We start from the raw sequence: 14,573 nt of genomic DNA, 5'->3' as shown, positions 1-14,573 counted from the left end.
ATGTAGTGGAAGTTCCTCCTTCCCTCTCACCCTGCGGCATATAGACTCGTTTTGTTGGTAGCTCGTCCTTGAATGCTCCGTTCCCACCCCCTACACATTCTCATTCTTCCCTTGCAGTCAAATTGGCGAGAGCTACATAGTACAACTGTCCCATCAGAGATGGCGCAGTAATGGCCATGACAACACATCGCCGATAGACCATCAGTGGCCAGGCCCTTCGACTGTTGATTCTGTGCCTCGCATACTTTCGCAGTGGACGTGTCTGTCAAGTTGTTTATCGTGAGTGTTTGCGAACGCTTCGCTGTAAAAGTGCGCCTGTGTGAATTGTGTTATTTAATACCGCTACTTTTTTAAATTGATAACGATGTCCAAGAAGAGACTGTGCAATGATGACTACATTAAATATGGCTTCACAGTCGTTGAACGGAACGGAATACAACAGCCTCAATGCGTAATCTGCCACTGTGTTCTGAGTAACGATGCGATGAGGCCCGTGCGTTTGGAGAGATATTTAAACACGAATCATTCAGGCCTAAAAGACAAACCCACAGGATTTTTTGCAACTAAACTCAACTCACTAAAACGTATGAAATTAGATTCATCGGGTACTTTTAACCAAGAAAATGAGAAAGCAGTGGAAGCATCATATCAACTAGCTCTTCTGATTGCCAAAGACAAAAAAGCACACGCAATTGGGGAAACATTAGTAAAGCCGTGTATGTTATTAGTCGTAAATATAGTTTTGGGTGAAGGGAGCCGGAAGAAATTGTCTAAAATTTCTCTTTCCGATAACACAGTGAAGTGCAGACTTCAAGAACTGTCAGAAGGCATTAAAATGCAAATTTTGGAGAAGGTGAAAGCATCTCCAGTGTTTTCAATTCAGTGTGATGAAACAACCGATGTGGCCCGTTGTTGTCAACTGATTGTATATTGTCGATTTGTCGACAGTGGAATTTTAAGAGAAGAAATGTTATTCTCCCAATGTTTGAAAACAACTTCGAAAGCTTGTGATGTGTTTTCTGCCATCGATAGTTTTTTCCAAGATAATGGACTTTCCTGGGAAAATATAGTGGGTATATGTACGGATGGTGCACCTGCTATGATCGGGTCACGTTCTGGGTTTCTCAAATTGGCCAAAGATAAAATTCCAAACATCGTGGGAACCCACTGTATGATTCACAGACAGGCTTTGGCTGCCAAAACCTTGCCCCAAGATTTTAATAACACTCTAAAAGTCGCTATAAGAATTGTGAACTCTGTGAAGACAAGTTCTTTACAGACAAGATTGTTTGAAGCCCTTTGTGTTGACCTTCAAGCCGATCACAAAACTCTCCTTTTCCACACAGAGGTTCGCTGGCTATCAAAAGGGAACATGTTGGCTCTGCTGTTCGAATTAAAGTCTGAAGTTGAAATTTTTCTTCTTGGTGAAGGTAAGAACGATCTGTATGAAGTGTTTACTGATGCCAATTTTATCGTCTCATAGGCATATCTTTGCGATTTTTTTGAAGTTTTGAACAGTTTGAACTTAAAGCTCCAGGGCAAAAACTCCAATATTATACTTGCTTATGATGCCATCAGAGCTTTCCTAGAAAAAAATACAGTTATGGAAACGCCGGCTTCAGTTGAACAACTTCTCATCCTTTCACCGCCTTAATGAAGTTTTGCCGGAAAATGAACGTAATCGTAATAAACTTAAGATGCAAATTCAGTCACATTTGGATTCCCTGGCACAAGAATTCAATTCCTACATTCCTGATATCTCGTCAGATGAATGGACCTGGATGTTAACAAGAAATCCATTTGCCATTGACATTGAAGCACTGCCAGCACAACTTCAAGAAGAAGCCATAGATTTGAAGTGTGATTCAAAGCTAAAAGATGATTACAAAATATTAGGACTGGGCGACGTTTGGGTAAACTGTCTTGCAGTGTATCCTGAAATAGCTAAAGTAGCATTGCGTGTCATTGTCCCATTTTCAACGACATATTTATGCGAGTCAGGATTTTCAACGCTGAGTGTCATAAAAACAAAGCAGCGCTGTCGGCTTGATGTTGCCAGTGATCTCCGCTGTGCCCTGTCAAATATCAAACCAAACATACCGAATCTTACCAAGAGAAAACAGTGTCAACCCTCTCACTGACATTTGTTGACTAATTGAAGGATTTATTGTAAAAGCAGTGTGTTATTTGTATTGTGCTAGAATGAAGTTAGTATGTTGTAGATATAAAGCGCGTACTTCATATTATTTTTCATAAAGAATTGAATAATAGAATTATTCATTTTCTAGTGTCATTAGGTTAGGTCACTATCCTCCACGTCAGTATATCGGAGAGGTTATAGAAGCGACCGGGGTGGGGGGGCGCGATGACCACCCGAATCTGAAAAGGGGGGCGTCAGCTGGCAAAGGTTGGGAACCACTGCTTTATGCTTTCTTTATACTTCTGCGCACGCATCTCAGAAGACAGCCGTGAAAGAAAAGCACGAGGCACATAATTATTGTTAAAATACGGTAAGGCAATTTAGGAATTGTCCGTCGTCTGAACAGAGCATGTGATGAACTACAAGATTACAGTGTCAGACTGGACTCGGAAGTGGAGACGAGTGCAGTGCTTGAAATCCGAGTTAAATCGTGTTTGGGACAGTGGGAGAGATGCTGACATCCGAGTTAACTCAGGCATGGGATGGAGAAGGTTAAGAGCGTTCCGTTGGTAAAAGTTACCATGGCTCACGATTGAACGAATGTGAGATGAATTTTATTATCCATTGGTAGACCTCAGAAAGCATTTTGAAACAAACATGTCCTACTTATACGTCAACATGTGAATGTTACTAGTCTCCTACTTGTACAAGAAATATAGATACATTCGTGGTAGACTATGCAAGATCCAAGGTGAAGAAATTATGAGATATCCTAAACTGGCTGCAAAGCTCATGATCCCACAGGAACTCAATCATTATGCTACCCTGCATTTAAATATGCCGTCCAAATAATGCAATCTTTTAATCTTGAAGTATAAAAAGGAACGCAGCTGGAACGACCTGAAAATTATTATTTATAAGGCTAAATACACATTTAGTGGGAAGGAATGTAACAAAGTTGAAAGCTACTTACATCCCTCCCGTGGCATGTATAACCAATGAAGTGTCTTGGCCTACCACGGCGATTGCTGCTTAGGCGATTAACCACAAATATTAAGGGTCACCTGATTGGCTTGGTCACACTCTTAGCTGCATTGCTTAACTTCCGCGACCAGGTCCACCATATCTCTCATCAGACAGTTCTTCTGTGGACCTCACGACGGTGATTAAATCCCATTCGAAAACTTAGTCCAGGTTTCGAAACAGTGGAATAACCGGTAAAAGAACACGGGTTATCGAGGAAAGATTCAAAGACACTACTCCTTCGCCACGTGTATGGCATAAAGCTAAAGATGCCGGGATGAGTGGCACAAACGGTTGAGGCTCTGGCCTTGTGAACCCAACTAGGCATGTTCGATCCTGGCTCAGTCCGGTGTTATTTTGAAGTGCTCAAATACGTCAGCCTCGTGTCGCTAGATTTACTGGTACGTAAAAGAACTCCCGCGGGACAATGTTTAGGCGCCTTGGTGTCAGCGAAAACCGTAAACGTAGTTAGTAGGACGTAAAGCAAGTAACATTATTATTATTATTATTATTATTATTATTATTATTATTATTATTATTATTATTATTATTCATCTGTTTACCCTCCAGGTTCGGCTTTTCCCTCGGACTCAGCGAGGGATCCCACCTCTACCGCCTCAAGGGCAGTGTCCTGGAGCTTCAGATTCTTGGTCGGGGGATACAACTGGGGAGTAAGACCAGTACCTCGCCCAGGCGGCCTCACCTGCAATGGTGAACAGGGGCCTAGTAGGGGGATGGGAATATTGGAAGGGATAGGCAACGATGAGGGAAGGAAGCGGCCGTGGCCTTAAGTTAGGTACCATCCCGGCATTCGCCTGGAGGTGAAGTGGGAAACCACGGAGAACCACTTCGAGAATGGCTGAGGTGGGAATCGAACCCACCTCTACTCAGTTGACCTCCCAAGGCTGAGTGGACCCCGTTCCAGCCCTCGTACCACTTTTCAAATTTCGTGGCAGAGCCGGGAATCGAACCCGGACCTCCGGGGGTGGCAGCTAATCACGCTAACCACTACACCACAGAGGCGGCATTATTATTATTATTATTATTATTATTATTATTATTATTATTATTATTATTATTATTATTATTATTATTATTATTATCAAAGCTAGAGACAGGATAGGACATTAGAGTACGTCGACCATTTCAAGTACTCAGGATATGGAAGCTCGCAGGATTAAAATGTGGTAACAGGAATCAATTAAGGGGGTAAATAGAAAACGTAATTTCCGTACAGGCCATTAAGGCACTTGGAGGGGTGGAAGATAAAACTTCCACCATCCGCAAACTAAGCACTTAGCGGGGTAGTGAGCTTAACTCTACACTCGTCCTCCTTTTCCTGCAGGAATTAACCCGGTATTCATTTGTGGTGTAGGCTGGGTGAACCTCAGGGCCATGTGCACCTCCGGAAGTTCTTACTTGTTTTCCTGACAGGGAATTGAAGCCACATCTTTCCGGTGAACTCAGCCAGGCAGCCTCTCGATTTAAAGCATACTAAAGATAATATGGTAAGTCCACATGTACCAGCCTCCGTGGCTCAGGCGGCAGCGCGCCGGCTTCTCACCACTGGGTTCCGTGGTTCAAATCCCGGTCCCTCTATGTGAGATTTGTGCAGGACAAACCGAAGGTGGGACAGGTTTTTCTCCGGGTAGCCTGGTTTTCCCTATCATATTTCATTCCAGCAACACTCTCCAATATCATTTCATTTTACCTGTTATTCATTAATCATTGCCCCAGAGTCCGGCTCCATGGCTAAATGGTTAGCATTTTCTCTGGCACGGGGCTGGGTGTATGTGTTGTCTTCATCATCATTTCATCTTCATTACGACGCGCAGGTCACCTACGGGTTTCAAATCAAAAGACCTGCATCTGGCGAACTGAACATGTCCTCGGACACTCCCGGTACTAAAAGCCATACGCCATTTCATTTCATTTCAATGCCCCAGAGGAGCGCGATAGGCTTCGGCAGCCGGCACAATTTCTACCCTTGCCACTAGATGGGGGCTTCATTCATTCCATCTCTGACCCGGTCGAATGACTGGAAACAGGCTGCGGATTTTCATTTTCGCATGTACCACTGAAGTATTTTCTAAGAGAGTGACTTTGCAAACTACATTAACTTATGTCACCGAATTTGCAGTCACTTATAGGAGGGAAAACTGGAAGTATAAGGTGTACATAGGCATGGAAATGTATAAAAAATAAATCGTGATTGCAATGCGAGAGCTGGTATTCGGGAGATGGTGGATTTCAATTTCGCCGTCGGTGGCCCTAAACATGGTTTCCCGTGTTTTCGATTTTCAGATCAGGCAAAAGTTGGAGTTGTACTTCAGTTAAGGTTACAGTCGCTACCTTCCCAATCCGTATGTCGCTGAAAACTTGCGATTTGTTCGTGTGACATTATACTACTAACAAAAGATGGAGTGAGGGTAGATTTGGAACCAGAGCCTCGTGTCATTCTGATGTAGAATACGTCCGGTGGGTGTGACAAATGTGTAAACACGCAGAATTCAGGTTCAGAAAGATTTTACTTTTGTCTTGGTTCTCCTCTGGCGAATGTTGTAAAATCGCTTTATTTATAATCTTTATCAATCCGCGTACATATTACTGAATGCTCTCGGGCTTAGGTTTTCAGTTGCGGTGCTTGGGTACCTTGGTTTTCTTACGTTGTGTGCAGCAGCCTTGTATAATTTGGGCTTGTTCGAAACCATTTGTCCATCTTTTATTCGTGTTGCCAGTTATGGTAGTACTTTGTGTAGTTTAAGATAGTGAGACATTTCTGAAAAGTTTTATGAAGTTCACAAATATTTCACACATTTTCACGTACCTAACACTAAGTAAGATTTTCACGAAGATATGGATAGATCGCGCGTATGCAGAACGAACGACACCTCACGGCAAGAGCTATCACGTGGCGGTCCTGCATGCTCCAAGCTCAGATTTCACGAAGAATTGGCGCATGTGCCCACTTACGAAAACACCATCTGGCCTTGAGAGCTATTAGTGTGGACTCTTTGAGACTTTCTCTATAGAGGTCAGTGTTTATAGTTTCGAAATTAAAGAAAGTCTGCTATATACCTTTTTTTGGACACTATCATTTTTGCTAAGGAACCTATTATTGAAATGTGGCGACACACGTCATCTACGCCAAAGAAATATAGCGTTCGCTATTATAGCTAGAAAAGCGGAAGGGGTCAAAATGACTCTCGTCTTCCATTTTTTAATAATGTGCGCCTTCTTGTATCATTTCTCTTCAAATACACTGACTGACAGAGCAAATGCAACACCAAGAAGGAGTGGTCAGAACTTTATGCCAATTGCAGGGTAGACTGACGTCACTGAGGTATGCTCATGATGTGAAATGCGCCGCTGTGCTGCGCACGTAGCGAACGATAAATGGGACACGGCGTTGGCGAATGGCCCACTTCGTACCGTGATTTCTCAGCCGACAGTCATTGTAGAACGTGTTGTCGTGTGCCACAGGACACGTGTATAGCTAAGAATGCCAGGCCGCCGTCAACGGAGGCATTTCCAGCAGACAGACGACTTTACGAGGGGTATGGTGATCGGGCTGAGAAGGGCAGGTTGGTTGCTTCGTCAAATCGCAGCCGATACCCATAGGGATGTGTCCACGGTGCAGCGCCTGTGGCTAAGATGGTTGGCGCAGGGACATGTGGCACGTGCGAGGGGTCCAGGCGCAGCCCGAGTGACGTCAGCACGCGAGGATCGGCGCATCCGCCGCCAAGCGGTGGCAGCCCCGCACGCCACGTCAACCACCATTCTTCAGCATGTGCAAGACACCCTGGCTGTTCCAATATCGACCAGAACAATTTCCCGTCGATTGGTTGAAGGAGGCCTGCACTCCCGGCGTCCGCTCAGAAGACTACCATTGACTCCACAGCATAGACGTACGCGCCTGGCATGGTGCCGGGCTAGAGCGACTTGGATGAGGGAATGGCGGAACGTCGTGTTCTCCGATGAGTCACGCTTCTGTTCTGTCAGTGATAGTCACCGCAGACAAGTGTGGCGTCGGCGTGGAGAAAGGTCAAATCCGGCAGTAACTGTGGAGCGCCCCACCGCTAGACAACGCGGCATCATGGTTTGGGGCGCTATTGCGTATGATTCCACGTCACCTCTAGTGCGTATTCAAGGCACGTTAAATGCCCACCGCTACGTGCAGCATGTGCTGCGGCCGGTGGCACTCCCGTACCTTCAGGGGCTGCCCAATGCTCTGTTTCAGCAGGATAATGCCCGCCCACACACTGCTCGCATCTCCCAACAGGCTCTACGAGGTGTACAGATGCTTCCGTGGCCAGCGTACTCTCCGGATCTCTCACCAATCGAACACGTGTGGGATCTCATTGGACGCCGTTTGCAAACTCTGCCGCAGCCTCGTACGGACGACCAACTGTGGCAAATGGTTGACAGAGAATGGAGAACCATCCCTCAGGACACCATCCGCACTCTTATTAACTCTGTACCTCGACGTGTTTCTGCGTGCATCGCCGCTCGCGGTGGTCCTACATCCTACTGAGTCGATGCCGTGCGCATTGTGTAACCTGCATATCGGTTTGAAATAAACATCAATTATTCATCCCTGCCGTCTCTGTTTTTTCCCCAACTTTCATCCCTTTCGAACCACTCCTTCTTGGTGTTGCATTTGCTCTGTCAGTCAGTGTATCTTGACTTTTCATCGTTTTTCGTCCCGTTTACATTGATGCATCGCACCCAGATAAATGTTTACATTCTCATAGATTTTTGATATTACATACACTGGACAGTTCGTTATTACAACGCAGAAGTTTGCATTTTCGGACAACTTTGTGTACCCGATCTGGATTATTGGTGTTGTTGAGCTCTAACTGTCAGATGAGTGTTCCCATTAGCTAAATTATTGTATTCATCTCATCATTTAGAACGTCCGACTCGTTGGCTGAACGGTCAGCGTACTGGCCTTCGGTTCATAGTGTCCCGGGTTCGATTCCCGGCCGGGTCGGGGATTTTAACCTTAATTGGTTAATTTCAATGGCACGGGGGCTGGGTGTATGTGTTGTCTTCATCATCATTTCATCTTCATCACGACGCGCCCTACGGGAGTCAAATAGAAAGACCTGCACCTGGCGAGCCGAACCCTTCCTAGGATATTCCGGCATTGAAAGCCATACGACATTTCATTTCATCATTTAGAATGTGATTACGGACAGACATGTCGAGTTACGATCGTCCTTCAACTGACGAGGGATCTCGCATGCTAGAAGATACGGACGTTGGGTTTGAACGTGAACTATGCGATTTCGATGGTGATTTCTTAATTGAGACAAGCGAGACTAGTGAGGAAGAACATAATGGGACAGAGGATGATTTATCCGCAGGAAAAATAAAATGCGCTAATCTTAGTTCAAACTCGCCCCAAATATCTTTCTCAGTCAGGTGTTTTATTGGTGAAGAAGGTCGCCCGAGAAGGAACCAAATGTAAGGTCTTGGATTCGAACTTTTCATCTGGAAGGCGGGCTGCAATGGACGTCCTGAACGAGTGGGGAGGTCCTACTACATATGCTTACCACAAAGGTGACGACTCTGTCATTATTGCCTTTCGTCCTCTCCTTGATAAATCGATGCTTCGTGTAATAAAACGACACATAGAATCAAATATTCAGAAAAAAATTCACGGACACGGACTGGACCGTGTCGCATGAGGCGTTTAGGCTATGATTGCCATTGTATACACCTGCAGTGTCCTTTCGAAAGGTGTGTCTGTGGATGATCTATGGTCGCGTTTTTGTGGACAGCAGTTCGTGATGGGCACAATGTCAAGAGATAGATTTAGAAAGCTTCTCAGAGTCCTCCTTTTCAAGGAGAAATCAGCCCGAGCTGAGAGTCTGCCAGCTAACGTATTTGCTCCTGTCTCTGAAATCTAGGATATATTTGTAGAAAATTGCCTTCGCTGTTACCACGCACCACACTCGTGAAAATATTACAGTCGACGAACAATTACCTTCCAGCAAAACCAGATGCAGATTTATCCAATTTATGTCAAACAAGCCCGACAAGTGTAGACTCGAATTGCTGCAGATGTGGACTCAAAGTTCATCTGCAATGTCTTTCCAAACCCTGGTAAAGTCAACGTGCGTCCTGATAAGCAGCCACTGGGAGAGTACGTCGTACTTCCTCACATGGAGCCGGTTCTAAACCAAGGGAGACACGTGACGACACACAGCATCTTCACATCTCTCTAACTTGCAAAGAAGCTCCAAGTGGAAAATACTTTGTTGGTGGGAAGAATCAACCCCATCAACCCCATTCGTCTGGAAATCCCTACTGAGGTGAAGAAATCCAGGTCTGAATTATACCCTACAAACACCTTGTGACAGACTGGGAATATACAGTGCACCTTGACAGTGTAGCAAGGGAAGCACATGTCGCGCTCAAGTAACAATGAGCACACAATGAAAGAAGAAGCCAGAAACTGTTACATTCTACAACGGCACGAAACGCGGCATAGATGTGGTCGACAAAATGTCTCGTAAATATACCATACCACCAAGGCTGCATGCACGAGGTGTCCAATGCCACAACATCCTATGCCGAACAGCTGTCAGTTTACAAGCAACAGGTAGGTAGATAAAGCTTCAAGTGAAATAAAAGGGCGGGACTGGCAATGGTAACAATAAGAGGAGGCTGTCGGACAGTGTCCATCTAAACAGCGGAAGAAGCGCCTAGTTGGTCTGTGTGAAGGCTATAAATCTAGCGATGCCTGCAGCTAGTGTCTCAAAGCAGTGTGAGGAAAATGTGCACGAAAAGTAGAAGTTGTTTGCTCGAAATGTGTTTAGGGTGTTATTAAATTTCCTAAAATATTTCTGAAAATGTATAATAATATATAAATATAAAATTGTTGCTGAGAAAAGGTGTTCAATTAGTTAATACATTTTTAACTCGTTAGAGAAACATATATATGGTGCAGTCTTTTGTGATTATTCATGAGTCCATGAGTAATATAAAAGGTCCATTCACTAATGCCAGGTCTTTGTGTGTAAAATAAATTTGTGAAAACACAGTAGAAGAATATACATCTCTTATTGTGTTCTCTTTTGAATGTTTTCATGTACATTTCTTATGAAGTGTCAAAATGACCCCTTACCGCTGTTCTAGAAATGTGGAATTCTCAGCTGTTCTAGTGTTATATGAGGCTAGACAAACGAACCAGTTTCGGCGGTTACGTAAGTGGCTAATGGGCATATCAATGAAAGGTGAATGAAAGAGGAGGAAGCGTATATCGCCGTTCATATGCCAAAGCTGCAGGTGCGACAATGCTCCTCCTATTCATTATTAGCGTTATTATTTGGTAATTTTCAAAATCACCCACATCATGTAACGTTTGCCCTTATTGCCCTAACTCTCTCACAGTGATACCGTTATGTTGGGCGTAAGGTTCTCTATTCAATAATGTACACTCATGATCAGAAAAATACCGGGAGGAAACGGAAACAGGTGAAGTTTGACCAACATTTTGGCACACCTTGAATATGGAGAAAAGGCGAAGGTGGACAACGTCATATATGTTTTTCTTGCAGGAGATGTGGCTTTGTGCTCTTATTGCTCCTTCACCATCTTCCCCATCCTTTCTTCTTTGTTCATCAAACCACTCTGTGTGCTTTGCTCTCTGACTTCCCATTCAGGCTATACTGGCTTTTCCTAACCAAGGAAAACAATCAATTAATTGTAATTTCATTGTGAAGATGTGCATCAAGTAATTCCATCCCATTACATATGGCATTAAACTGTTTGATCTTCACTGTTAATAAGTCTATACGAACGGTTTATCAAGCATCCTTGCGTCTCTGATGATCATAAGTATTATTTGAGGCAAGGTTAATTTTATTTTGGTGGTTGTTGATACATACTTCTTCTTCTACCGCTTTTCTCACATCTGTGGGGTTGCGGGCGCGAACTGTGTTTCACATGTGGATTTGTCCCTGTTTTACGTCTGTAAGCCCTTCCTGACTCCAACCCAATGTGGATGGATGTAATTAATATTGAGTGTTTCTGTGGTGGTTGATAATGTAGTATGTTGTCTAGATATGAATATGAAAGTGCTGCGACCAATAAAAATAGTAATAATCCTTGCATGATATGAATATTTCTGTCCACGCGTTTTTACTAAACGCCAGTGTATACATCACAGAACGGAATTTCTGAATATAAATTCCAAGTAAATGGTATAGTTTTCTTTTGCTTTTTGTTTTATGTCGCACATACACTGACGGGTGATATGACGATTATGGGATAGGAAAGGTCAAGGACTGGGAAGGAACTGACGATGGACTTCATTGTACGATGCTGTTAACGACCAGACCCATGGTGTAGGGGAGTGTGCCTGCCTTTGTCTCAGAGGCTCCGAGCTCTGTTCGCGGCAAATTCAATCTATAATTCTATAGTAAGAGCTGGAACAGAGTTCACTCAGCCTCGTCAGTACAACTGAGGAACTGGCTGATTTGAGAGGCAACAGATTGGGTCACGAATGCCAAACAATTCGGCTGAGAATAGCATTACTCTGCCACGTGATACTTCAATATCTGCAGGTGTCCTACCTGGGCAGCAGTCGTTTTCGTAGACAAGAACCCTAATATATGTTCCTCCAAGGATTTGTTTTATTTTCATGGCATTGTTAATTGGCTCGTATAATTCTGTTAAATTAAAATTTCATGGAATCCAGTGTTTCAACCTAGCTAAGCCTTCTTCGTATTTCGATGTTTCTTCCATTATGAACTACATATTTAGATATATTACAAAAACAATTTCCTCTATATTTAGATTCAGTACCTGATTTGATAAAAGGTAAAATTACTGTTTCCTCACACTAGCGAAAAATTTCTCGGAAAATTCTACTGAACATACTGCAATATTTATATAGGCTGGTAAGAATGGAACATTCAAGATACGTTAGTCCCGGGTAACCTAAAAGCGCTGTGATCGTATAAGCCAATTAATATACTGTATACTGGCGAAGAATAATAATTTCGTGTGGCTATTTCTAGCCGAGTGGAGCCCTTGTAAGGCAGAACCTCCTATAAGAGTGGGCGGCATCTGCCATATGTAGGTAAATGCGTGTTTAGTTGTGGTGGATAGTGTTATGTGTGGTATGTGAGTAGCATGGATGTTGGAGACAGCACCAACACCCAGCCCCCGGGCAATTGGAATTAAATAATGAAGGTTTAAATCCCCGACACCGGCTGGGAATCAAATCCGGGACCCTCTGAACTGAAGGCCAGTACGTTGACCATTCAACCAACGAGTCAGACTGGTGAAAAAGGAAATTCGTGTTTAGATATCTGACAGACGACACCTATTCATATTTGCATTCTAGTCAAGGAAGTGTAATGCTAGTAACGCCACAATGACCTTCAAAAGCAAGTTTGTGTTAAATACGTACTGTACACTTCGTGAGCGTTAACGTCGTCTGATGTCGACGTTGTGAGGTATGTGTGGATCAAACATGCCTTTAAGGAGATGAAGAAGACTCTATCGGCAACTTACTGCGCTTGAACGGGGTCGTCTATTAGGGCTACGAGAAGGTCGATGTACTCTCAACGAAACTGCAGAAAGACTTGGTATGGATGTATCCACAGGGCGTCGCTGCTGGCAAAAATGACCAGGGGAAGGTACTGTCTCAATAAGCCCGTGCTCCGGCTGCACAAGGGCCACTACGGAGAGGGAAGACCGCCGTATTCGATGCATCACTGTGGTGGATCCTACTGCATCTGCAGCACTAATTAGGTTCAATTGGCACCAGAAAGACACAGCGAACTGTAACAAATCCATCACTTGAGGGACAGCTCCAAGTGAGACGTCCTGTAACATCATGCTACTAACTCCGAATCACAGCCATCTACAAATGTACCGGTGTCAAGCTAGAGGTCATTGAAAGGCAGAGTGGAGATATGTTATGTTCTAATATGAGAGTCGTTTCTGTTTAGTTCCATTGATGGCCTTAGGTTGGTAAGAAGGAGGCCAGGTGAGCACTTGGAACCAAGCCGCCTGCATCGTCGACACACTTGACCTCCACGATGAGTTATGGACTGGGGGAGTTATTTCCCTTGACAGCAGAAATATTGTCGTCGTTATCCCAAGAGCCTTAAAAGCGGATTTGTACGTCAGACTAACGATTGAACCGGTTGTGCTGTCATTCATGCACAGTATTCAGTGGGGGGGAGGAGTGTGGAGTTTGTCCAACAGGATACGGTCGTCCTCATACGGCTACTGTCACCCTATGCGATCTACGGAGTGTCGAGCAGTTGCCTTGGCGTACGAGAACACCAGACCTTTCGCCCACTGAGCACGTATGGGACGACAAATCCAACGTCATCCAATACCAGCATCAACCGTTGCTGATTTGACTGACCAAGTATAACAGGGGTAGTGGAACTACATCCCACGAAATGGAATACGTCACCTGTATGACTCAAGGCAAGCATGTTTCTATACTTGCGTTCAAAATCGCGTCGACTTAAACGGTTATTACCCTATTAGCACGTCAAATGTTTTCTCGCGCATATTTAAACATGTGACCTGGAATTTTAATCAAATACATATGTTACCAAGGAAACTGTTTTGCTTAAATTGTATTTCATTTTCCGCCAGTGTATTATGTATACCCCTTCTACCCCACCGTCGTTCACAGACACTAGAAACGATGTGTAAGCAAGAACGATTACGATGTCATTTGTGTGAGAAATACGAAGTCTTAGACAATTTTACCACAATGCACAAAAAATTATGATGCTCTAGAACAGCACAATTTAAACCTGTTACTGATGTGATGTTAACGTGTGAAAATCACCGAATATTGCTGTGAAAAATTACAATTGTGATGCGGCATGTTCTGACACACAGTGAATTATCACCTGGTCACCTAGGCTGATGTGTCCAATGTTAACGAGGCTAATTGATCGGGAGGGAGGTACGCCCTTGCCCAGGGCTGGACGTGACGTCCGACCCAGGAGCTCCTAGTTCCCACTAATGCGATAAGAAGACCTAAATGACTAATTAAACTGTGATGGAATCCAAATATTGCCTTTTATTTCCCTAATATGAACATAGAAATGCTAATATCCATAGCGATTTATGATTCTACCATGGAGGGAAATGAACATATGTGGAAAACGGCTATATTGAGACGACACCAAAATGCCATCTTTAATTGCATTTGAAAATATTATGTTCGTAGTTATCTAATACAAGACTTCATGTGTTGAGCACAATTCATATAACTGGTAGTTGGGCTGATGAAAGAAACCAGTCCAATCTTGAAGTCGAAATATTCATTTTATCCCCCCTTAAATAACATGAATTCATAAGGTAATCATCCATATGGGCCAACGGCCGTAGCCGTGTTGAAACACCGGATCCCGTG

At 43.9% G+C, this 14,573-nt stretch overlaps 1 protein-coding gene across 1 annotated transcript in view; it reads right to left on the bottom strand.

Moving 5' to 3' along the window:
- Positions 1-13,024, bottom strand: part of LOC136859000 (lachesin-like) — a 1,149,967-nt gene extending 1,136,943 nt beyond the window's left edge. The window contains exon 1 of the mRNA XM_068225763.1: positions 12,698-13,024. Within this exon, the coding sequence (XP_068081864.1) occupies positions 12,698-13,024 (327 nt within the window). The remainder of the gene's footprint in view (positions 1-12,697) is intronic.
- Positions 13,025-14,573: the final 1,549 nt, after the last annotated feature.

Source organism: Anabrus simplex, chromosome 1 (genome assembly GCF_040414725.1).
Source record: "Anabrus simplex isolate iqAnaSimp1 chromosome 1, ASM4041472v1, whole genome shotgun sequence".
In the NCBI taxonomy this organism is placed as follows: Eukaryota; Metazoa; Arthropoda; class Insecta; order Orthoptera; family Tettigoniidae; genus Anabrus; species Anabrus simplex.
Note: the sequence above shows the minus strand (reverse complement) of the source record. Positions and strands in the feature narration are given on the sequence as shown.